The sequence below is a fragment of the Carassius gibelio genome, chromosome A5 (assembly GCF_023724105.1).
Source record: "Carassius gibelio isolate Cgi1373 ecotype wild population from Czech Republic chromosome A5, carGib1.2-hapl.c, whole genome shotgun sequence".
NCBI lineage: Eukaryota > Metazoa > Chordata > Actinopteri > Cypriniformes > Cyprinidae > Carassius > Carassius gibelio.
Window position 1 is genome coordinate 20138990 of NC_068375.1, and position 26669 is coordinate 20165658.

General features: G+C 35.6%; 1 protein-coding gene across 1 annotated transcript in view; it reads right to left on the bottom strand.

Moving 5' to 3' along the window:
* LOC128000105 (transmembrane protein 8B-like) overlaps nt 1-26669 on the bottom strand; it is a 111907-nt gene that overhangs the window by 72794 nt on the left and 12444 nt on the right. Inside the window, exon 2 of the mRNA XM_052592236.1 lies at nt 6187-6376. Coding sequence (XP_052448196.1) covers nt 6187-6376 — 190 coding nt within the window. The remainder of the gene's footprint in view (nt 1-6186; nt 6377-26669) is intronic.

The following is a 26669-nucleotide window of genomic DNA, read 5'->3' on the forward strand; positions in this document are numbered from 1 at the left end:
TTTGTGATTTGTTTATTTATAGGGAGTTAGGGAAGTTACTTTGTAATTTTGTTTATTCCCTGATTAGGTCATTTATATATGTTTGGTTATAAGTTTATTTTGTTTATTATTTTGGCCTTGGGGCACCCTGAAGTCGTTGCTCCTTAATTTAATTATTCTTTCCACTTTAAATAAATTATACTTTTGTGGAACTTAGTTTTGTGTTGTTGGTGATCTGTCGGCTGGGGCTGGTTTCCTGTTACCATCAACAAAATGCTTGCCAAGCCCGTCCTGATAATAGGGGACGTAACAGTCAGATAGATATTTTCAGCACTGGATAATGATTTTATATTGGTTGTGTTTTGCACTGATCAATGAATGTTTTCCTTTGAGCCTGGCAGTGGCAGCTCCAGATTTTTACTAAGGCACTGCTTTGTAGTTCAGAGGGAGTGTTCTAATATAAACACTCTGCACAGACTGCCAGCTATGGTGCTTGGTTATTTTCTAACAATGTTTAATATTAACTTCACCCAAAAATTCACCCAAAATTAATTACCAACTTCATAAGAACAGATCTGGAGAAAATACCAGTATATCACTTGCTCAGCAATGGACCCTCTCCACTGAACGGGTGCCGTCAGAATAAGAGACCAAGCAGAAGATAAAAACATCACAAAATCACAAATAATCCATATGACTAGTTTATGTTTTATGAAGCGAAAAACTGTTCTGGCAAACTTATGATTCCTGTTTATTACTTATATTACCAGTGAAAAATCGTCTTGTGAATCAGGAAAGAAATATGCACAGATCAAGCACAATTTACAAGCAAAAACAGATCAAAACAATTGTCTGTGGACTTTTTCACTGGAGGAAGTGTTTTTATGGATTATAGACTCATAGTTTTCCCTGAATTGACGGTTTAAAGTTAAATTAGCAATATCACATGAGTAGACATGATAAGGCTGTATATCTTGATGATATGGCTGGATGTTAAAAATATATGATTCAAATTGTGTCAGCAGTAAAACATTGTTGTTCATGATTCTAAAAATGATTCTAATCTTATAATTAACTACTACTAACAAACTGAACTTTCTAAATTGTTACCAATTTTATTCTTAATTTTAAAAAGATAAAGATAATTGACAACACCAGTGTTGAGTATGGTGCAATACACTGACACAGGACTTACATACACATACACAAATGATCAGAGCAGAAGACCTGTCTGTTTTTCTAATTAACTTAGCATTTAATGAACATTTCCCTGGGACTGAATGAATGAACCTGATGAAGCTACCATGCATCCTTTAATTGCTCTTATCTATACAGTTCACACAAGGTATCATATATTATACAATGTTTTGCTCCTAAAGCCTGGCTTCATCATCCTTTGCAGAGCATGTGGTGCTTTGTAGGTGACCCAATTATTTATGCATGTTAGCAAACCACATCCAAACATATTACTGCCAAGCTCATCAAAGCAATACAGAGCTGTCCTAAGATAAGTGTCCAAACAGCAAACAGATCATCATAATCCGATCAACATGCTCTGTATGTCAGTCAATTTCCTCACAATGTTTAAGGTCCCTAGTTGTCAATTAGGCTAGAGAGAGTTTGAATCAAGGTAAAAACAAGGTTTGGTAAGGCGGCAAGTTTGGCTGCAAAAATAATAGTACGAATGAGCACTCAGAAAAGTGGAGAAAAGGGAGAAAAGAGTCACATTAATTAGTACTATGACTGTCAATCCATTAAAACAAATGTAATCAAGTAAACTGATTAATCAAATAAATAGCATATAATTGCATTTATCAGTATATCCTAAGTGACGGTAAATTGAAGATAAGCAGGTAGACGTGCTCACAGCATATTTTGGGAATGAATATCCACAGTATCGTTATCGTAGGGCTAGATTTTTAGAACAAACATTAGCTTCTGGTCCATCAACAATTTACAACGCTTGTGTGTATGATGCAACAAGCTAAATGAAATCTCTATGGAAAATAATACTCTGGCTAACCTGGTACACAAAGCACTACACAACTGTAGTTTCTGACCCTCACTTGTCACATAGATTAAAGGTCAAACAATATTTACACATTTTAAACAGCCAATCAGATTTTTTTAATTATATATTTTAAATTTTAATCTGGACTAAAAATGAGAGCCCAGAAAAGATATCTACAAGTAGTTTCAGAATTTTTATATTCGTGTTCTATTGTACTATTGTTTTATTGCATTAAAGTGTCCCTATTATACATTTTAGAAAATTCTATCTCATGCAGTGTGTAACACAGCTCTAAGTGATTGAATACACACTGCAAAGTTTTAAATCTGAAAGTACACCGTGTGTGCCAAGTGTTTTTTTTTTACCTTGCATGCATGTCTACATGTGGTCGGGGACTCCCAAAACCAAACTATGACCCTTTCTTAATCCATAACAGGGGTACTTTAAAATGTTTAAGGATATTTTTAATATGCTGATAAAGTTTAAGGGATATTGTGACATGAAAATTAGAAAATTAGATATGAAACATGTCTACAGCATTATTTTATTTTATTTTTTAACTCAATACATTGTTATCTTTGAACATGGTATCAATCAAACACATCTCATTCAACTTATCAGCTTGTTATCAGCTCTAAGACCTGAAATGGGTCTGTCAGATAGCCTAAGAGAGATATCCAATGGGAACAGTGCTCACTAGATTCAGGTCAACATCTCATTAGAGACTGTAAAACCAAAAATGAGAAAGAAAACTGAGGCTGTCCGTGACTAATTTTATTTTATATTTTTTTCAGTTTTTTGATCAGGAGGCAAGAATAAATAGTTTGAAACTTTTTTATATATAATTAAGTCTACTAAACTAAAATGCAAAATTGACTGCCATAATTATCACCTTTGAAACCATGTCAAGCCTATTTCAAAGACTACAAAGATTTAGTTCATAAAAAAACACATGCAATCTTCTTCACAGTAAACCAAAAAAGAAGTTAACTTTGTAAAGATCATGAGCTCACTCTCTATCTCTGCATGTAACCCGTGGTAAACTTTGAGGTTAAAATGAAAACTCTGACATGCAGCCTTTGCGTTTTTGTCACTCATCTTCTAGTTTATGTCTTGATTAGGTCTGTTGACACTCTCATCACCTAGATCCTGCATTATGCAAATAAATGCTATAAATCTAGCTGTTCTTGTTCTTGCATTTGTTTAAACAAACAGGCAGATTGAGTGCTGGAGATGAATTGAGGTGAGTTGATTTCCATCGGTGTTTTGCTGTCTTGCATTACCATGCCTCATGCATTGAATCCCTGGTCCCTCTGCGAGCATACGAGATTAATTAGACCTTAAGATCATTAATGTGCATGACACATGCTGTCTTATTATTGATGAGGGAGAGATAAGGCAAAGACTCCAGGCTTCAGCCAGGAGGTCAGACACAAACAGACTGGAGCATCACAGCTGTGACCTTAATTATAATCTGAATACGAATATTACATCACTTATCCCTAAAATCCACATTGCACATTGATTATCTGATGTGGTGTGTCAGTTTCACGTAAGAAGGCTTCCCAAAAGCATTGGCTTGATGTTTGAAGGATGATCCGGCGAAAAGGGACTGCTGGGAGCACCTCAGGAGATCAGGAGTTTCTACCCAGGCGTCAGGGTTTGTATGGGCTTCAATTAGAGTTGTCATGGCCTGTCCGGCAGCATCATATTGATCTATGAGCTGTAGAGCAGGGGCTGTTATCCACTAGACCCAGTCGTCCTGCTTTCTCCCATTTCTATATCTTATCCTCCCACTTTATCTCTCCCCCGACTCCAAGTACAGCCTGTTTTAATTTCCATCTCTCTATGGCACCCCCTGCCTGCTATCTGACAGCTGAATCGACAGAATGAAGCCCTGCCTTGTTCATTATAAAAACAGCAAGAAGACCTCATGACAAAACTTTGTGCAGTCAATGATCTGATTCTGTACGCATAAACAGTGCAATCTATGGAGGCACATCTATCTATCTATCTATCTATCTATCTATCTATCTATCTATCTATCTATCTATCTATCTATACATTCATCTTTCTTTCTATCTTTATGTCTGTGTTCATCCATTTATCCATCATTGTCTATTCTTCTTTCCTTCCATCCATCCACCTATCCATATATCATTCATATATCTGTCCATCCTGCCATCCTTCTGTGTAGCCATCATTCTATCTTTCCATCTATTTTAGATTCCATTTTCCCAGTCTGATTGTTAGATGTGCCTATAACACTGTTTTATTCAATATAGGGGATTATTTTATTTTATTTTATCTCTCTCAACAACAACAACGGATTATATTACTTGACAGGCCCCAAAGACACATATTTCATTATCGCTCAAACTGGAACATAGGCGCACTTACTGTAATTATGAAAGGCAATATGTTCCCCTGGAGTTATGACTGACATTATGAGTTTAAAATATGTCCTTCCGAAGTTAACACTGAGATCACTGTTTATACTGCAACTTTCTCATGTAGCTTTCCCTTGAGGCCACCAGAGAGGTTTATTCACAGTATTATACACCTCTGGGAGATAAAGAAGGAGGCATGAGAAGGTTCTTCTATAAATGCGGTCGGAAAAGAAATCTGACATCAAAGAAGCATAAGAGCTAAAGAGCTTCTGTGGAGGGAGTGCATTTAAAACATCATAACCTGTGCTTAATGCTACAGGTAATGTATCTTTTATGTTAATTTTAATGTCAAAGTAGTTGTAGCGGCAAGCAAATAAAACATACACTAATATTCTAATGTTAATATTGAATGCATGAATAGCAAACCTCTGTGATGAGGCTATTTGTCAGAGAAACCAGTCCTGGAACATTGACTCAAGGACAGTGTCTTCTCCTCTTTATAATGTCACACATTAAAGACAGCCAGGAGTTACTTCCTCACCACGTATGATGTACATTCAGTGACAGGCGATAACAAGGTCATTGTTTTGATGGAACTTTACTGACAGCCAGTGTGCTGGGATTTGAAGACCTGGGTATTCAGTGAATAATATTCTCCATTTTGATTACCCAAGGGCCAAGACTAACTTTAACAATAGCTCTTGTGCTAGTACACCATGTGCTGGCTATGAAAGTGCACTAGGAAGACTTGAAAGATATGGACACAGAAAAATGAAGGGCAAAAGAACACCTTATGAAGTATCGGAGAGTTCAGTGGAAGGAAAATGCACAAGAGCAAGTGTGTTCAGGACATTTTTTGCTGCATACTGTAGGAAACGTTTTTTTTTTTTTTTTTGGCATAAAATATGACCAGGTTTAATAGGATATTCAAGTTACAATACAAATTAGGTTTAATCAACAGCATAATGTTGAATAACACAACATTTTATTTCAACTTGCAAGTGAATGCAAGTGAATTGAGCAAACATTAAAATACTGTTACAAAGATATACATCTACTTTAGTGTGAAAATCACTTCATGTAAACTTCTGTGTAAAATTATATTCAATTTTGCAAACTTTGTTGCCAAGACAGTATAACCCATAAAACCCTAAAATGACAGTAAAAAATAACGTGAACATCGTGAAATCAACACTGTGCCACAAAATCTGTGAACGGATCTTAACTTGTGCTAAACCAAGAAGATTCTTTTGAAGTATAAAAATAATATCCCTTACTCTCATCAAGCAAAAAAGGTCATTTTTTTTAACCTTGTGCTGAGAACCAAAGGACTCAATGGCTTTTATGACTAAAAAAAGTATAGATCCATCCTAACTTTAGAGGCCATTTAGAATAGATTAAGACAATTTGACTGAATGTGACCCTGTGAGAATTAGTAAAAATGTCAGATTTGGGTTTTAAATCTTTTCTGGTATGCTTATGGATCTCCAGTGTGCAGTTACGCTGTGAATTCTGCCAGCACCACACTTGAAAAATGCCTTTCAATGGAAAGCAGAAAATGATCAGCACCTGGGAAATGATCCTTAGACTTGGATTAAAAGCTATTTTATCAGGGCTAACAGCGAGTAATCTGCAGCGTGTGCATCAGAAAGGTCATTATATTCACACATGAGACATTTGGCTTTTACATCTGCACTCTTCTCATCTGAAATGCTGATTGGACATATCTGACCTCATTACGCTGTCCTTCTCTTCCCCCAAAAACAACCCCTTAATGGATGTAACCTGGAAGTTTAGCCAACTCACACTGTCACGTTGCGGTCTGGGCAGCTGTCTCCAAAGGTGCCCCCCTGCTCCTTGAAGGTGATGAGGTTCCAGACAGCCACCACGGTGTCTTCAGGCACGTTGAAGTGGAACAGCTCCACGCTGGCAAAAGAGCGGTAAGCGTTGAGCTTGCGAGGCGTCCGGGTGAAATAGTCAGTTACAAACAGGCAATCTAGGGAATAGAACAGAAAGAGAGTAGTTTAGATAAAAGATGGTGATAAGTGAGAGGAGAGGGAGGTAGGAGGTGGGTTCCTTCTTAAGCGTGTGTTCGGTTGAACTTCCTCTGAAGCCCCATTTCGTTGACCTTCCTTCTCAAAGCCCTGCCACCATGGATTGATTCACACTTGCAGCTTGCTTTCAAAAACCCAGACTCTATGCAAAATTAATTTCATTGCAATCCTTCAATACAAGGCCAGGGAGGAAGCAGCAAAATGACATTTGCAATCTGCCTTAATGAGCTGTGGCTTCCTATGGCTCCATCGTCAGAGAGCCTAATGGCTTCCAATCTCCTCAATGATTTGTGGAGGGAAGCATTTATACTCAACTGCCCAGTTGCTTCCATGATATTCTTGTATTCCCTGTGTGTTCAATGCACAGGTGCAACTGCAGTTTGCTTGCCCTAAATGAATGTTACAGTTACTAATGAGGATCTTCAGTAAGTGTTTTGACTGCCCTTTCATCATGATGATAGTCTATGGCTGTCAAGGTCAGTAAAGACATCCAGTAGATTAACATACTATACACTACATGGCCAAAGGTTTGCGGTCAGTAAGAATTTTTTTCTGAATGCAATTAATACTGTACTTATGTTCAGAAGAAATGCATTAAATTGACTTTTACACTGTTGCAAAAAAAAGAAAAAAAAAGATTGAAAATAAATGCTGTTCTTTTGAACTTTTTGTTCATCAAAGGATCCTGAAATAATTTATCCACATACATTATTTCCACAGAGATAATGTTTCTGAAATAAGTCTCATGTGCTCACCAAGGCTGCATTTAATTAATTACATTTTTTTTTAACTTTAATAATATGAATTGATATTACAATTTACAAATAGCTGTTTTCTATTTTTAATATATTTTAAAATGTAATTTTATTTTAGTTATGGCAAAGCTGAAATTTCAGCATTACTTCACTATTCAGTATCACATGATTCTTAAGAAATCATGCTAATATGCTGATTTGGTGCTCAAGAAATATTTATCATTATATTTTGTAACAAATGAGTTTATTGTCACTTTTAATCAATGTAATGCACACTTGCTGAATAAAAGTATTCGTTTCACCCTAACCAAGATTCGTTCAATTAAAAACCTCTTTGTTTGCGAGACAGGGTACTTATTAAATTACAAAATAAATATACAATCATTTTTATCCTGATCCAATATGATATAATATTATTACATTTCAAAAACACTTTTTCAACAGAGTAGCTTTACTGAAACGTAAGTACTTAAATTGTGAGTAGTTTGTAATTGCCATTTTAAAGTAACATTGTCATACACATTCAGAGCAATCATGTAATTCAGTCCTGGAAATGAATGCGTTTGTCTTCCTGCATTTGTTGCCAGACTGAACCTGAACATCCTAAAGCTCCCTGACTGAGGACAGAGATCCCAAATCTCATTCCCATCGCTACTATACATTCCCCACATCTCTGCAGTCTAAATATCTCTGGAGATAGTTTGTGTGTCATACAGAGAAAATGAGAAGAAATGTATAAAGTTGGGAAGCTGGATGAGTGAAGACAAATGACAGCACCTGTACTGTATGTCAGTTCTAGCCGTCTGTTTAATCTCTTTCCCGTTGAACCCTTTGCTTCTGTTATTAACAGACTTAACAAATCAGCCGCCTTGACACTTTTATTAAGCTGATGGACTCTCAGAGGTATGATGCCAGTATGGCCTCTTCATCTGTTAGCTCAGACAGCACAGTACATCCCACTGATGGGCTTCACGTGCAATCACTTACAGTGAGAATAAAATTACTGAGTGAAATATAGTAGATGGACCCACACCGTTTGGTATTGTGTGAACTACAATGTCCATCCAGGGCTGAAATGTAGCATTTATAACAACTGCCTCACTAGCTTTAATAGATTAATGGATCTTAGGTGCAAAATTATTCAATGATTTGACAGGAAAGTAAAAAGAAAAATGCAGGAAGTTATACAGCAAACTGAAACTCTAAGTTTGAAATGTGATTTACTTTTTCTGTCAGACAGAAATCCTTCTGGTGGCCCAGTCAGAGGCGGACAGGCTGATTACCCGTCATGTCAATCAGAAACAACACCGTCATGTTGTTTGACCGTTACATGGGCTGATGCAATGCAGGTGTGTCAAAATACATCCTCTTGTCTTGTCCACAACGCAAGCCAAGGATATCCTTGTACTTTGACAGCAGCAGGTTCAGGAATTACACCTGTAAACTGCGAGGAGAATTCACTAAACATTTATCTCAGCTTTAACCAGCTTAAACAGGTATGGCATGTGTATTTAACTAACTGCAGTGTCAATCTATTCAGCACAAACATTCAATGCTTTTTATACAAATTAGGTTTAAAGCCTTATTCACAAAAACAGTAAGCACTATTTTCATGGCACAATGAACACTGCACTAATATCCCTCAGTGTATTCACTAACCAGAATTGTTTTGTGAATACACAAAAAACCTTTTCTTCTGTGTCTTTCATTTTGACTAATGTCTCTGTGTTTCTTTTTTTTTCTGTAAAGTGGAAGTCAATGGTCACCAACAAATTACCAACATTTTTCAAAAGACCTTCCTTCGCACTTCACTGAAGAAAGAAAGCCACAATAGGTTTAGAATGAAGGGTGAGTTAATGAGACAATGTTCATTTTTGGAGGGACCGACCCTTTCAAACCAAAGCAGTCAGTATGTGCAAATAAACAACACTATCAGTGGGTGTCATTCATTTTTAAGGAAATGCAGCCACTATGCAGTAAAAAAATTTTTTAAATACATTGCCCTCCACTAAGGGAACAATTTTTATCTGCTTTAGTACTACATCGCAATATGTTTCAGTGCTAAATGTTTTACCTTGAGATAATACCAAACAGCAGTGCACTCACACACATTAACGAATAAATTTAAAAGAGTTAAGTCAGATGACCAGTTCAGTTCATATGTCTGATTCATATTAAGCTCATTTTTGATCCAGTGTTAATCCAATCCAGCAATACAAAATAGCATGCATAAAGACTCATGCAATAAATCTCAATAATTCTGAATAAGAAAAAAAAGGTGATCTACTTCTATAAGCCCACAATATAAAATTATATATTTATAAAATTAAGAAAAATCTTGCAAAATCTTGATTTTTTTTCTTTGTAAGTGGGAGTGCTTTTGTATGGTCCTAATTGCTTCAAAATAATGGATTATGTGGTATATATTATATGAATGTAGCATTTATTTTATTTATTTTCAGTGAATACATAGTCATTTCAAAGCTTGTTTTCATACACAAGAAGGATGTATTTAGCATGTGGATATAAACATTCTGTCCTTCCACACCACATCTTATTCTTGCTTTTCTCACAGAACACAAACTTATACTCACTCACTGTTTTTAATCAGTATTTAAATAACTTTGAGGAATCTTTGAAGTTCAACAATTGAAAAACGAGAAAAGCAAGTGTCCTTTGGAGAAGGGAAAGTCTATTCATGTCTCTGTGTGTCTTTTTTTCTTTTTTTCTTTTTGCCACTGCACAGGCCACAAAAGATATTTCACAATGGACCAGACGAGTAATAAATCACAAACCCTTTTTATTGCATTTCATGTCAATATTCTCCACACAACAAAGTTTACTGCGGCTCAATACGGTTCCCTTCTTTTAATCTAAGCTTCAGATTGAGGAGTATTAAAATTAATATTGCTTTTTTTTTTCTCCCAGTCACGTTACCTCTCTAGCAGTATGACGGGGAATCAATAATTAATGATGTCTCTCACATAAGTAGCGCCCCATATTCCCCACTGTCATTGTTTCTACACATGAGAGGCAGAGATATTAAGGTCAGACTGCTTTTACTGTAAGTCTTCATGAAAAACATTCTATACTGTAGCCTGAAGAGTTCAATTTGGCCTTTCAGCTAAATCTCTATTTACATTTGTGTCAGAACCAATACAGTACATATCTATATTAGGGCTGATTTACCTACTGTCCTCCATATTGGATGAAACCTGTCAATGAACACTTAACAGCAAATTGACTGTGTGTCTGCAAGTATAGTCATGTCTTCAACAGTCTTTAACAAACTAATCAATTATTTGATTTCACAGGCTTTTCTTGATCATTTGTGTGAGACAGTTCTGCATATGGTAATTAAAAAGAATAGGTGTTCCAGTGGCTCAGTGGTAGAGCATTGCGTTAGCAGTGCAAAAGGTTGTGGGTTTGATTCCCAGCGGAACACAAGTTAGGTAAATAAAAATAAGATGTATAGCCTGAGTGCACTGAAAGTTGCTTTGGACAAAAGTGTCTGCTAAAGGTAAGTGTAATACTGGTTTGAAACCTTTCTGATCGTCAGAGAGCCCTACCATATATATCTATGGTTTGCCCATCCATGTCCTGTATAATGTTGTGGCATTTTCTATGAAACTTTTTTAGTTTGTTACTGTGACTGAAGAGCAGAAAGGTTGACTGCTGGTGGATGCACTGACGTATCTGGAGCAGTCAAATACTTACAGCGGATCTAAACATTTATAATTACTCATAACTAGTTATGATTGATTATTCATATTTACCCTTGAGCTGATTCATAACATTATTATAGTATTTTTATTTACTATTTTATTACTATTTAATATAAAAAAATACATCTAAAAATTAATTAAACCAAATTCACTAAACTCATTTTAATTTCATTATTTAGAAGAGATCTCCACTGATCTCCACTTTAATTAAGGATAAGCCTAAGATAAAAAAAAAAATTCAATTATTATTATTTTTTTTATTTAAATAGTATTTTTATTTTAATATTACTATTTAATATTAAAATAAATACAAAGATATTATCAAAACTCAACAAATGTTTAATACAATTTTTATGGGGCAGTTTCAGATTCATGGTCATCACCTGGTCTCTCCCGCAAGACCATAAAAGTGTACAAGCAATTTACCACGCCATCCTGAAAACACCCGGCACAGATGGTCTACAACCATTACAGTTTCTCCCAGAAGCTTCACTGCATCAGTGGAGGTGATCTCTGCAGACACAAGCTGGATAAGTGCTGTCAGGATAGCATGGAAGGAGTGTGTCCTTGAAGCAGAGGAAAGCGAATGGAGTTCTTGGAAGGATGCTTTAGATTGAGAAAGAACTCCTCAAATGCTTGCTTAAGATAAGTGTGCTGGGAATGAATCCAGGAAAAAAATGAGCTTTTAGCAGGCACACACATTCGAACACAACTCACAAATAGTCAGGCTACTATATATGTGCATCTAAGTCATTCTTCTCACTAAGGTTATATCGTTTTTTTTTTTTTGCATTAATCTCTTGAGTGGCATTTCAGAGCAGAACCTGTTCCGTCAGTTTTCATCACGCTGGAATGCTGTGATGAAGAAATGACTTATGACATGTGCATCATAAAATTACCATTGGATCGTATCTCCAGAGGGAAAGTGATCCAACCCCTGAATCTGCAGTACTGCCTACAGTATGTTGCTTTTAGAGAAGTTTTTTTAAGAGAGCATATGAGATAGAGGATGTGCATGTGTAATGTAGGAACAAGAATCAGAAGAATTCAGATACAGAAGGAGAAACATGAGTTATTTATGCAAAGAGTAGATAATTGGTGTTCTGAGTGCAAATGACACAATAAAAGGTGGCAGGTGGCCTCTTTAGCTCTTTTGAGTGACTGGGGAAAACCCGAACTGCAATTCTGTTGCCCTCTTTCTTAATTCACATAATCTTCTTCAAACCAGGAAGTGGCCATGATGGTCAAGTCAGACCATCATTGTTATTAATAAATTATTCAGTAAGGATGCATTTAATTGATCAAACATTTTATATTGTTACAGAAGATTTGTTTCAAATAAATCCTGTTCTTTTGAACTTTCTGTATATCACAAAACACTGAAAAAAAATTATCACTGTTTCCCCCAAAATATTAAGCAGCACAACTGTTTTCAACATTTATAAAATAACAAATATTTCTTGAGCAGCAAATCAGCATATTTCTATGATTTCTGAAGGATCATGTGACACTGAAGACCTGAGTAATGACTGCTGAAAAGTCAGCTTTGCATCAAAGGAATAAATTATATTTCATATATATTTTTTAAAGTAAGTGCTTATTTTAATTTACAATAATATTTCACAATATCAGCCTTGAAGAGCATAACAGACTTTGTGTGATAACATTAAAAAAAAAATGCGCAATGCTCTACCAATTGAGCTACAGGAACACTAACAATTAACACAAATCATTTATTTAATGGGCTAAAGTTTACCTGAAAAAGATAAAGAAAAAAATAATAATAATTCAACATTCAGCTCAAATGATAGATGACACCTCACTGATTCTAGATAAAACGTAGAAAATTTTAACAGAGGTCACAGATGCTCAGCAGCTCCCTTTGTAATTCAAGCATGCTGCCAAAAATGACACCGGCCTTTTTACCTAAAAGTGCTTTCAAAACTGCTGTTATGCATTTGTGGGTCGCACACTGACACTCTTCCTCCAAGCAATGTCTGCATCTCCCAGACTAAGCTCTCGAGGCAGGTTCACCTGGTGGATGCTCTTCTCTGAGTTCGATTTGCGTTCTCTCCGTTCATCTCCCACATCAGTGCTCAAATCTGGCAACATCATTACCTAGGCCACTAATATTCCAGTACTATTAATATCATATTTAAATGTGTGTATGTGTCATATTAATTTATGTGCCATTCCTCTTGTATACAGTGAAATCTACTGTCATGTCACCGTTCGGTTACACTGAATGGTGCGTGAAGCCACTGTGTACGTAGACCATTCCAAAATCATCATTCATGACCGTTAGGATCCTTCTGTAGGCAGCGAGGCGGATTTTGGAACAGAGCAATGTTTTCCCCTCGACACCAGGAATGAGAAAGAAAAAAGCTTGCTAGGACATGTTTCTCTCTAATGAATCAAAATGGGTTAGCTTCAGGTCACCTAACACGATCAAAGTTAAAAAGGTAGCAGATGTCAAATTGGAGGCTGTCATATTGAAGACTTTTCAAAAGCACTCTCTCGTTAAAGACCAAATGAGAGAAGAGCACAAGGTGAGACAGAGCAATAAAAACCACTCCATAAGCATCAGACACATTGCCCTTGGTGAACTCTGATCATTCAGTCCTGATACTTTGCACCTCGACAGCAATTTTCAACTTGCTATATAACCCCCTTGTTAAAGTCAACAGAAAGTGCTTTTTTATGAAATCCTGGGAATTTTCAGTGCTGGCCAGGGTTTCGGTAATGTGCTGCCCTGAGACTGACAACTCATTGTACCTGCATAAAACACAGTCTGTCTGCACACACCATCGCTGTCTGCTCCATAATTAATGGCAGTGAGCAAAGTGCAGTTCTTTCCTCCTTCTACGCTTGTGTTTCTGAGCCTCTATCCTTGATAAAAGCGCAGACTGCTGCCTGGGAGCTCTTTACCACAGCTCGGTCACTTGCCCTTTACATTCTTCCTGACATGACAACATTCAGCTGAGGTTCCAAATGCAGTGATGACTGATCCAGACTGACATAAAAGGATGTGTTTCCAGCCCTGGGCTTGAATACTGGAGCCTCGTCAAGATGGTTGAAAACTGTGAGGTATTGCAGCAGCGTTTGCAAAGATAATACAATACGCATCCCCAGTTTGAACTGAGTTTCATACAGGATTACTCTGGCCACTTCTTAGTCAGGAGAACTTGTTGTCAGAGATTTAGTTTGCACAGAGACGAATGAAAACAGCATTAAGAGCTAATTCAAAATGGTTTGATTTAATTACACTACTCTTAGTCATGTCCTGAGCAATGGTGGCTCAGATTAAGTGAGGTCATACATGATGGCACTCAAGCCATACATTAGGCAATCACACCACTGATGTATATGTGAGAACAAAAAAATTTTGAATCACAAACATTCAGTGCAGTTCAACACTAATGCACAACCTTCTTATACACCAGTGATCAAAAGTCTTAATGTTCTTGAAATAAATCTCTTATGCTCACCGAACCTTTTTTATTCTGATATTTTACAATGTAATTTTGAAAAGTTACATTTTCAGCAGCGATTACTCCAGTGTTCAGTGTCATATATATTGAATATTTTTTTTCAATTTAATGCATCCTTGTTGAAGAAAAATCTTAATTTCTTTCAAAACACACAAAAGCTGTCACTGGGGCAAACACCTTTTCAAAAGGTACACCCTTTACACTTAATTTACCCCATAAGTACTTTAAAGGTATACATATTAATACATAAAATGTACATTCGGTATTTGTGCCTTTTGAAAAGACACCACCACATCAGTGACAGCTTTAGTACCTATTTTTCTGAGTGCAGCAAACCTTGAAGAATAATTGTGGCCATGATAAACAGAAAAAAAAAACAATTTAGTGAATTCAAATCTAGTCTTTAAAAGTCCTTTTGAAATGACATTGTGACAGGAGTATCCAAGTTAAATAAGATATTCAAACAGAAAAACAATAAAAAAAACATGAATCATGCACAATAAGACCAGCAAGAAGTACTATGCAAATGGGGTGAATTTGGATTTCATTTTAAGGAATACTTCAAGATTCTGCTAACAAACACACAGTCCAGCAACCACAAAATACGTACCAACAAAACACTTAAATCCTCCACTCAACAGGGTCTGATTTCTCTGCTTTTGACCCCTGTTGTATTTCCATCAATCTCTAGCCTGAGCTGTCACCGGCCCGTGGAGCACAGAAGTGGATAAATGCAATCAAGGCTAATGAGTCTCATATCGCTCATCTATGCAGTGCTGTGGAGTGGATCAGCAGTGGCTGTAAACACCAGGCTTGGCTCGGGCAAGGGCAAACAAACAGGCCTGCCAAACTCTCTCTGTCTCCGTCTTTGTCTCAGCATCTGTCTGTCTCTCTCTCTCTCACACACACACACACACACACACACACACACACACACACACACACACACACACACACACACACACTACTTACCTTAGCATTCATCAATCTAAGATTTCAGAGAGGAAAAACAAATCCCTACTATCAACATCAGACAAATACAATGGACAGCAAAATGGACACTGCTAATAATAGATGAGGAAAAGAATATGCATCCTCAAATGACTTTCAAGCAGCATGCTGTTCTTTATCATGCTGATGAGATAATAGCTCGCTGCAAATTTCAGGGCCCATGAAACAAGGCCCTGTCCACAAGTTATCACATCATCCTCTAGTATTTAATCAGGGATCTAAAGCAGACTTTTTGAGGGGCAATTTAGCCTTAATGGGGCATTTGCTGAGTTGAAATCAAATTTAAGACTTTACTTTTTTTTTCAACATCTGCACCAAATAAATAAATAAATAAATAAATACTGTCTGTCTAATGTCTAATGGACCCAATTCACAGACTATGATGACACATTTCTAAAGTTATTGATATCATAAATCTGGATAATTTTATATATATGCTGCAAGGGTGTTTATAATATAATTGGTGAGGGTGTGGTGGTAAATTTGACATCCTTCTCTCTTCTGAAGGCCGTAATCAGTCTCTTTATTATTTTTTCTCCTTTTAAAGGTCATGGAAACATGGAGTTTTGCTATTTGAACAAATGAGAATGCAACATTTATATTTGTTGTTTGTCTCCCATTCACCACTACAGAAGTTTAACCAACTATGACAAGTTGTTTCTGAGAACCCTGGAAATGTGAAAAGGGAACTCAGTCAGAAATGACTCACGACGCTCAGATAAATACAAACTTTGAGTTAAAAATTCTCAAGACCTGCTTATTCAATATGCATTAATACATCAATACATACAAAGTGTAGATAAAACCATAGTGGTTTTAGCTGATATGATAATAATTTAATTAAAGAAAATCAATAAAAAGATTACTGTGCCGATACTAGTAAAATCTATACATAAAACGTCAAGCATCTATTCAATAAATGATAATATGCTTTCACATGCTAAAATAATGTCTTTGTTTCCTAACACATTTTATATGTGAATAATTTAGTTCTTTAATTGCCATAAAAATCATGTACTCAAAACATATTTTTGCATAATTTACATAATTGATAGCCCTAATAACACACACACATACAAGCCTTCATAAAATATACATAAAATATGTCTTAATTCTACCACCGTCCCCTGAGACTGGTTTTGCCTGTAAACCTGCATCACAAGGTCATCCACTTAAAACAAAAGACACTCCTAATTACATTTCTAAGCTCTCTGAATTGATTAATCACCTAAAATTAGCTTCCTAGCAACTAGGTGAAGGATGATCTAACTAACCGCTGTTAACAACCCTGAAGCCAATACTTCCTTAATGTATCCATGACTCCTCTGGTTTAATATGTGCAAAGGTTTCATTGATCCAAACGGAAAACAATGTGTGACTGTGGAAAACACAACAGATACATTTGAGAGATTAGAATGAATTTTAACAGTTTGATCATCCATTTCAAATCCTTTCAGAGGCACTTGAATTGGAAAAAAAAACATCCAGTTAGTAATTCAAATTCATTTTGTGGTCACAGTAAATCTCAGCATTAATGTCATGTGTGAATAACAGCCTGTTTAATTGTTAAATATTATGAATCATTTTAAGGTTAACGCAAATGAATACAGACCAAGGACAAGGAGTTCAAGACAGGGTTGGTTCAAACACAAAAGTCTTTTTCTTTTTACTACATTTCCCTCTCTCTGTTTCTCTCTCTCCAGTCCATTTCCAAGCCCGTCCTTGACAAAACCAGACACTTGCCTGAGCAAATGTGACATGCCCAGTTTCAAACGTTAAGACAACTGGTCCCTGTAACGTGGGTTTACCATAACTTCTCAGTAACTGTCAGTACGATCTTGTACAGAAACCCTGGGGATGAGGAAACACAATGGGGATTGAAGATCCCCATCTGTTTCAGCCTGTTTGTGTCTTACAGGGAGGCAGAAGGGGGTCAGGTTATGAAGATCCTGAAGCAAGCAAAAATGGCACAAATCCAAAGGGCATCAACACATGTCAAAATGACAAATGTCACATGTTGAATAAGGGAGCAACCCTGGTGGGCTAACAACTCTTGCATGCACACTTACACGCACACAACTTTCAGTCTTAAAGGGCATGACAGGGCTAACAGAGAAGAAATAGGGCAAAAAATGTGTTGTACTTTGAAATTAAGGCCACTTACACCATCTAACCATCTAACAACCAATGTCATGCCTTGTATTTCTGTTTGAAAGAGTTCAACTTTCCCATTAAAAACCAAAGTGTATAATAGCATGGTACTTTGAAATCTGCTACTGTTTAAAAGTTTGGGGTCTGTAAGACTTTTTTTTTTTTTTTTACTGATACGTTTATTCAGAAAGGATGTATTATATTGATCAAAAGTGACAATAAATGTTTTTTTATTATTATTATTACTATTATTGTTATATATTCATTTTTACAAAAGATTTATATTGCAAGTGAATGTTGTTCTTTTGAACTTTCTTTTCATCGAAGGATGCTTTCCACATTGATGATAATAAGAAATGTTTCTTGAGAACCAGTGTTTTATAATCTGTGTATCAGAATTTCTGAAGGATTTCTGAAGGATCATCTGACACCGAAGAATGGAGTAATGGCTACTAAAAATTCAGCATTGCCATCACAGGAATAAATTACATTTTACAATTAATTAAAATATCAAACAGGTATTTCAAACTGCAAGAATATTTCACAACATTACAGTTTTACCATCTTATCTGTCCCAAACTTTCGAACAGTAGTGTACTTGTACTCAGTGCTTGAAGTGGACCGGTACGCAGTCATACTCAGTATCAGCACTTCTTTTAGTCTTTAGTGTACTGGCACTTTTTCATGCATACCAGCACTTCTGACATGCAGACGGTACGGAGTCAAACGTCTAGATGATTAGAAATGACCCTATAAATCACACTAATAAGAAGGTCATTTGAAACCGGTAAACTTCTGGAAAGTTCAAGGATCCAGTAAGGGAAAGCATTAGTAATAAGTTCAAAACTGCACTAATGCAGAGAAAACATGGACGATTTCATCAGAGATGGCGGAGTGAATAGTGACTTGCATCCAGATGGAAGTAAATTATTATTTTCAGCGTGTATTTGGATTAAAAGTATGAGTGTTTTATAATAAATGCCATCTGAAGGTGTTTTAGATTATGCACTTGTCAGTGGTTTAGTTATTCTGAATGGATTCATATTTTATTTAACTTTAAGCACTGATGGTACTGCCATGGTAGCATGTCCACAGTGCTTGGAAATGCAATACAAATTTTGACCAGTTATTCATTCATGCTAAATAAAGTTAATTTTGTACTTTTAATGAATGTATTTTCATTAATTACATGTGTTGAACTACATGACACATTTTGGTATGATATGTAGATATGAGTTGATATGTGAACCACTTATAATGAATTTTTTGTCCTCAACATCATATGACTGATAATGCTACAGCACAAAAAAGTGAACAAAACACCTGGTCTGTTCTGCATATTCTTCACCATGAACACAGTGCAACATCATTTAAAATCTTCACAGCTATGAGCTAACGACTATTAACACAGTAACATTTGCTTGTCTGGTAGTAAATGGATCATTACTAATGTGCTACTTATTACCTCACTCCAAAAATAGTGCAGCGCTCACTCAGAGCGTATAATTATGGCACAGCAGTGATATAGGATAGACTGATATTTGCGGAGGCAGCTAATGTTTAGCCTGCTGACTGAGCTCCTGTCTGCTAAACCTAAATTAATGTGGCTTCAATGTGCAAGTATAATTCTTATTTTAAAACTTGCAAAAATATAATTAAAAAAAAAAATCTTTCCTGCTTTTGAGATTTTATGAATCTAGTTGTGTTTTATTCTATAGGGAAAAAATGCATGTAAATTTGCACTCAATTTATGTTACTTTTACATAATACAGTTTAGCACCTATGTACTTCTGATAAATAGCTGCGTTTTCTATGTTAATTACAAGTGATGTAAATGAAAAGAGTCCTTATTGTCTCACATGAAAACAGGACACAAGAATTTTGAACTGACCTTGAATCTAAAGGAAACGCAGCTTAAAAATATAATGCATCAATGGAACAGCATTCAGACTTGGAACTGAAAACACATGCCATATAGTGCTGGAATGGATAACACTACCCCACACATATATTCATTCACTGTATTCAAGAAAACCCAGCTATTACCTCAGTCTGTGTGAATGTGTGCAAGTGTATGTGGGCGTGTGCTTGCTTGGTGAGAGTTGAATGGTTATCTGTATGCCCTGTATAGGCACCAATGAATTAGTAATCACAATGTGCCACTCACTCATCCAGCCATAACCATCCGCAAACAGTATTTACTTTCAGGTCGCAAAACATATGCACTCTTGTATTATGTTTGAAATGCCAATATGCCCATGTGTATGAGAATATAATGAGAGACCCTATTTGATTTGTGTTCATACATGGTCTTTAATTAAACTGGTTTGCCTCAGGTATTGATGATGGTGCTTGCTGCATGAGAGCTCTTCTCATCTCCTGCTATTGATCAATGTGATCATGCATTTTTAACAGTCTCCAACTGATTTGTGGAAATGGGCACAGCACACCTGTTTAATCTTCAAATGAGTTTGGGCTTGCACTATTAATCTGTCAATATAGAGCATATATACCCATTATAAATAAGCAATTAGAATGAGTGAGATGTGTAATATGCCATTTCATTTTGATTTAAGACCATTTAAAAAACAGTTATACAATATCGATAGTCTGTGAAAAGGTTTTACATATTAATGTACATTATTTTTTTTATTTATTTTTTTTAGCTATTCTCCACTTCCTAGAAGAAGAATAATAAAGTCAAAAAAATATGAAGTAACAGCAATTGTGGTTTCAATTTGTAGAGATCAAAAATTTATCAAAGTTTAATTTGGATTCAAATAAATATTTTAAGTACAAAAATTGTCAATGGGACAGTTTTGTTGCTTATTTACTCTTAAAGGGTGTATATTAGTACCATAAAATTACATATTATTAACTAAAGTGTACGGCAAAGATACAATGACTCCATTATAAGGATCAAACTGAATAAGACTGTAATGTCTCTGTGCTGGTACTTTTTCCTGGAATATGTTGCTATGGTTTAATATATGCTATTGCTTATCATGCAACACAGACATATCTGCTTTCATGGACAAGAAACCAAACAAACTGTCCTTCTCTATATGGTTACTTAGTGGTGAGTGCTTCCTCCATTTGGTGGGGAAATAGTCCATGGCCACTCACTTATCGACAAATATCCTGAAATGGATGGTGGAATTGACTTCTTTAAAAAGCAATTGATTTTTTGCACCACTGCTAGACACCCTGAATTGAAAAACTTCAAGATGGATTGCTTGACCCAAATAAAACAAAGTATACTATATCAAACCCCAAACAGACCAGATGTTCTCTAAAGACAGAAATTCTCTAGTGTGGGTACATGCATTGTTAAAATGCATTGTAAAAATCCCACATTTAGTCAGATACTAGTCTGAAAACCAAAATTCAATATAAACATAATTGGTAATTAACTATACAAATTGTCAAAAGCATTTAAATAAATGCAATTCTTCCTGATCTGATTAGTGTAAAATAATTTTGTTTGCACACACTAATGTATTTAGGTTCATTCAGTTTGGTTAAATGAATAAATCATAACTTAGATACTTACAGGTAGCATGTAACATATTTTATTCTTTTAGTTTAAGAAATGTGTTTATTCCACATTACAATGAGTGATATGTAAAAGGCCATTTCTAAGTGTGCATATGACATAACATTCATTGATTGCGTGGCTGTGAAACTTCTATTCAAATGAGGCTATAAGTGTACGTGACTGTGGCTGCGAGCTGGAGGTCACTGAACCGACCTGGCACAGGAAAGAGAGGATGAAGCTCTGTCTTTATGAGGCTGACCAAGGTGATAAACAGGCAATGATATGAAGGGGGAGGGTGCCTTGATAAACTGGACAATTCGTGTTATTGCACTGCTTGCAGAGCCCAGCCAAGGGCTTTGACATGAAAACGGCCATCAGTCTCACTCCATCTCTCCTTCAAATCGATTTTCACCTTCATGAGGATTTATGACCGGGGTTGCAGCTTACTATAATAATAGTCAAACATGAAGACACACCAAGCTGCCTCTGCCAGTATGTTGTGTTATGGTTTTGTTATTGGCAAGCATAATGTCCAAGAATAAAGAGACTGCATGTAGCTGTCCTCATCTAGTATCACTTGATTAAAGTTAAACATCATGACCGTTTTATGCATCAATTATTTATAAATAAATAATATAAAATTATTCACACAATAATAATGAATAAGAAATTAATATTTTGTAACTAACATTTACTCATAATTTTTCTCTATTTTTGCTACCAATGTAAACATACTCAAAGGAGGCTAGTGGTATTTCTGAATGAATTAGTCAATTGTTTCATTCATAAATGAGTCAGTGTTAGAATGATTTGGCTGAGCAAATAATTCAATCATTCATTTAGGAAGACAGTAAGTGTTTTATTTTTTAATGAATCAGTGTTTTTGAACAAATAGTTTGAGCAAATGACTCAAAAAGAAAGTTAGGTCCCTTTCACACTGAGATTACGGATAATAGACAGGTAATGGGATTTTGGTTTACTCACACTGCCAGTGATTTTCCGGGACTGAACAGAGCAATGTTAGGCTACTAGGTCCCCAACCCAGGACTGATCCCGGAATCAATCCCGGGACGTACTTACGTGCACACAGAAGGCAAACCAGCAGGGATGCACCAAAATTTCAGCTGCTGAAAATTATTGGCAGAGAATGGCATTTTTGTTTTTTGGCCAAAAGAAAATAACAGCCGAAAATATGAGTCAAAAATATATGGCACGCGGCACCGGCCCCCAGTGTTCAGCGTGCACGTTTCATCAATATTCCACTCAATGAATCTGCATTCCGTTGAGTTATTGGCGGGCCATGTGAATGGTCAGATAGATATTCATGCTCACCAGAAAAGCCGAAAAGTCCTCTCAAATAACACTCTGACAGGAAATTTCTATGTAGTATGCTTTTTTCTCTTAATAATGCTACTTTACAGTAACATTATGTTGTACAGGTGTCCTGGGCAACGCTGGTAAAATGATGCTACCATCTTGTGACCCTATGCTCTGCTCACATGCTCTCATAATAATAGCTCTGTATGACTATATATTATTTGGATAATCTAGGGTTGCACGATTATGACAAAAATCATAATCATCAATTATTCCCTTTAAATTGTTATTGCGATTATTAATTACGATTATCACAATTTACAGTAAATGATATTTATACCATTGTTTGAAGCAACCACATGCCATATTTTTTGATGAAAATAAACAAGCTGAAAACACTTTAACTGAAAACATTTGGCTGCTTTTCTGTAGTATTAAGCCTCAAATGTGTACTATAGATTGGACTGGTTTCTTCTTTAAATAAAGAAAGTAAAAATATGAAAGGCATTATAATGCTATACTAAAACTAAAATTAAAACAATTGAGAAACCCTGTAGGATAACCAAAGGGAAAAAATAAAAAATAAGGATGCAGAATAACATAACAGTAACTGGACTTTGAACAATTGTGGCATCCGTAATTGTAATTGCAATAAGAAATTTGATTAATTGTGCAGCCCAAGCTAAATCTGATTCTTTTGCATAGAACTGAATAAAATAATATATTTATCACAACCCTGGACCCGTTTTGTTGTGTTTTCTCTCCCCATGTGCTCCCCGTGACCCAGTTTCTCCCTTGTTTGATTGTATTTGATTGTGTTCATTTGTTTCATGTGAGTCTTGTCAGTTGCCCTCATTTAGTCTGGTATTTAAAGTGTAGTCTGTCCTATGATTCCTTTGTCCAGTGTCGTCCATGCTATGTGCTACGTGTGTGTTCCTGCTTGCCCTGTGTAACCCCTGGTTTTGGATTATTAAAGACTGTTATTCGTAATTCTCCTAAATCTCCGCATTCCTTGATTCCTAACAGTAGTATCGTGACAATATTGATATTAAATATCAATATATTTTCTATCCAATTTTATTGTTTTACTTTCACTAAAGTGTGGTTATTTTATTGGCTTGTATTTTTTTTTTTTATTCAGTATCATTAAAATGTAGCTAAATTAAAAATCTTACCATTATATATTTAATAAAATAATAAATAATTACAAAAAAAATTGCTTCTGTTTTTGTTTCTGTTTTTTTGCGATTCGGCCCAGAATTTTCATTTTTGGTGCATCGCTATATTGCCAGTTAACTCTCAATTTAAAAACCTGAGGTTATATTTCTGCAAAGAAGTATAAAGACAGTCTTTTTCCATTAAAACTCATTGATCATGCAAACATTGTCTTCGCCGTGTAATATCTTCCACTTAGTGTGTACTCCATATATCTAGCTGAAATGATAGTACTAAGCTGCTTGAAACACAGGACTAAAATGTTTATGTTTATAAGGTATATTAATTTACAAGGGGATGCTTGCATGCCAAAGGTAAATTGTTAAAGTCTTTAATCGTAGCATAAATCATTTTGTCAGGTAATCTATCAATGTCCTTAATGCAGGAACATCTAATTGAAGTGGTTTTATTCTGGCTTTTTTAAAATTATTTATATTTATATATTATATATGTATAAATAATTGAATTACTGAAACAATCTGGCAATAATAGGTTACACCAATGAAAATTTGTATTTTCTTTTTAATCATATCATGTAGAAAAAGTTTCCTTAGAAGCATGTTATCACTTTTTTTTTTTTTTTTTTTTTTTTTGGTAAAAAGAAAGGAAAACGACATTGTCAAACCAGTAATTATTTCTCACTGTTTCCAAAAATAAATAAAAAAAACACTCTTTTTGAGGATAAACAAAAGCAGAAGCAAGGGGAGCTCACACCGAGTGCAGGGATGAATCAAGTCGAGTCAAGAGTTTCAAACTAGGTCAGAGAGCACACAAGGATCAAGCAAAACTAGAAGAAAGAACAGTAAGGGGAACAGTGGGACCTGGATGAAAGTCCATGTGCCATCCCTGGTCAGGCAGTGTGAATGCTCCTGTTATGTAGAGAAGCCAAAATAGCTACTTTGCATTATTTCCACCTTAGCACAAACTTGTCTCATATTCCAGGCATACACCAGTGCCTTCCCTGAGAGACGATGACCTTGCCAACACATGTCGAATTGCAGCTCTTGTCCTTTGGCAAAATCTTGTTTCCATTTCCCCAGAAACACTCACACTTGCTCTGATTGGACAACCCCAGGCTACCACCTGGCTTACCGTACTAATAGAAACTCTGCCCAGTAAGCATGTTTTGCTGTGTGCACTATATAATGGAGTATAAATCATATTCCATTTAAATGATTCAGACTGATCTATTAAACGTGAAGACATAAACAGTGTGCTCATTATAAAATGACAACAAAAACTGACTCTCTCTGGGATGCTGTCCCGGAGAAAACAAAATTGAATAAATAAATAATCCAAATAAATAAATAAGCATGAATTGAAAAAGGGAAAAAACGATGTACAACGACAGAACAAAGAGTTGTTTGTGACTGCCAGGAGAATTTCCATAGCATATGCGAATACATAAGAAGCTGCATATGAAAAGTAATCATTAATAATGGCTGGGATGAACAGTTGAGAGTAACTAACGGCAAGTCACAAGTGAAGTTTCAAAGTAGTTTAGGAGATAAGCATTCCCAGCGTCTGAATTCTTTATCATAATTTGGTGACAGCTTGTTTTGGGACAGAGTTTTTTTTTTTTTTATTATCAAAAGCACAGCCTGGCAGTAAGCAAAAACTCACTTTGTATTTTTTCAGTAACTACTCTCTATTTTTGGCTTCAAGACTTCAAAGATTATCTTTAAATGAGGCTAAAACTGTATCTTTATCTTATTTTGAGCCAGATGCTTCACTAAATACAACTTCAGCCTGCTAGTTAAATCAAAGGTTTATCATAGTATACAAAAACACTACACATTACAGATAACTAATATATTACAACAGCTTTTCTACCCGCCTATATACTCAAGACAGTAGTTAGGACCTCTTGATCTCAAAACAATAATTAAAAAAAGGTAAAATTTAGTAGTAATTTAAATGTATAATAATTAATTTACATTTATAATCTTAAATGTATATATATTTTTTTCATTTATTAGTTTATTTAATATACTTAAAATATTTATTATATACTTTTCAAACATACATATTTGCATATTATTAAAAATACTATTAATAATTAGAGAAAAAGTATGCGTAATTATACAGGATAATCGATGTCTGGAAAATTGATGATGCCATACATAGCAAAGCATCCCAGAGGTACAGTACCAAGGCTATCACAAATCATTCTTGCCATTTTAGCAAAGCCTCATCTATGTCAGCCAGCTAGATATTATTTGAAAAGTTTAAAAAGTTGACATGCTGGAATCACAGAGTAAATGTCAGAGTAAATCAAATACTTCAGTCTGCAACTGCTTATCTAGCAAGGTTTCTGTAAGGTTGAGTCCTGTGACCACTGTGGCCATTTCTTTACTGTGTGCAATAAACACACACACACACATGCACACACACATATATATATATATATATATATATATATATGACACATGGCACCCACCAAGTTGTTTATATTGTTCAGTTCGCAGGCCTTACAGAAAAAACACTACATTCATAACAGAGAAGCTCTGAATCTCTACTTCATCACCTGTTTTCAAAGCCGAGGACCCATCTGTGCCTTTGTGTTGCATGGCAACCTGCTCAGAATTGATGTAGTGATATATGGCCAGAGTTAAATAAGAGAAAGAGAGAGACTCAGCGAAAGGAAAAGATAAGGTCACATGAAAACATGGACTCGTCGGCAAGATGGAAAGTTGCTTTTCCAGATATATACTGGTGTAAAAACAGGTCAGATTCATGTTCCCATGTTTTTATGCAACCAGTATGTTCATGCCTTTGTACCTGCAATGTTTTGAAAGGAAGCTGAAGGAGAGACTAGCAAGGTCAACATCAGCTACAGTGCATGTGCAATTCAGTGAAGGACATCATCCTTTTAACTAACTTCAAAGCTTTTTTTGTTTTATAAGACAAAGAAGATACTTAACTCAAGTCTGCTGTTCTGCGATTATCAAAACCAGATAGAAAAGACAGGTTCATAGAGTGAATACATATAAAATACTGTATGTGCAACAGTTTAGGTTGGAGGTGAGTAC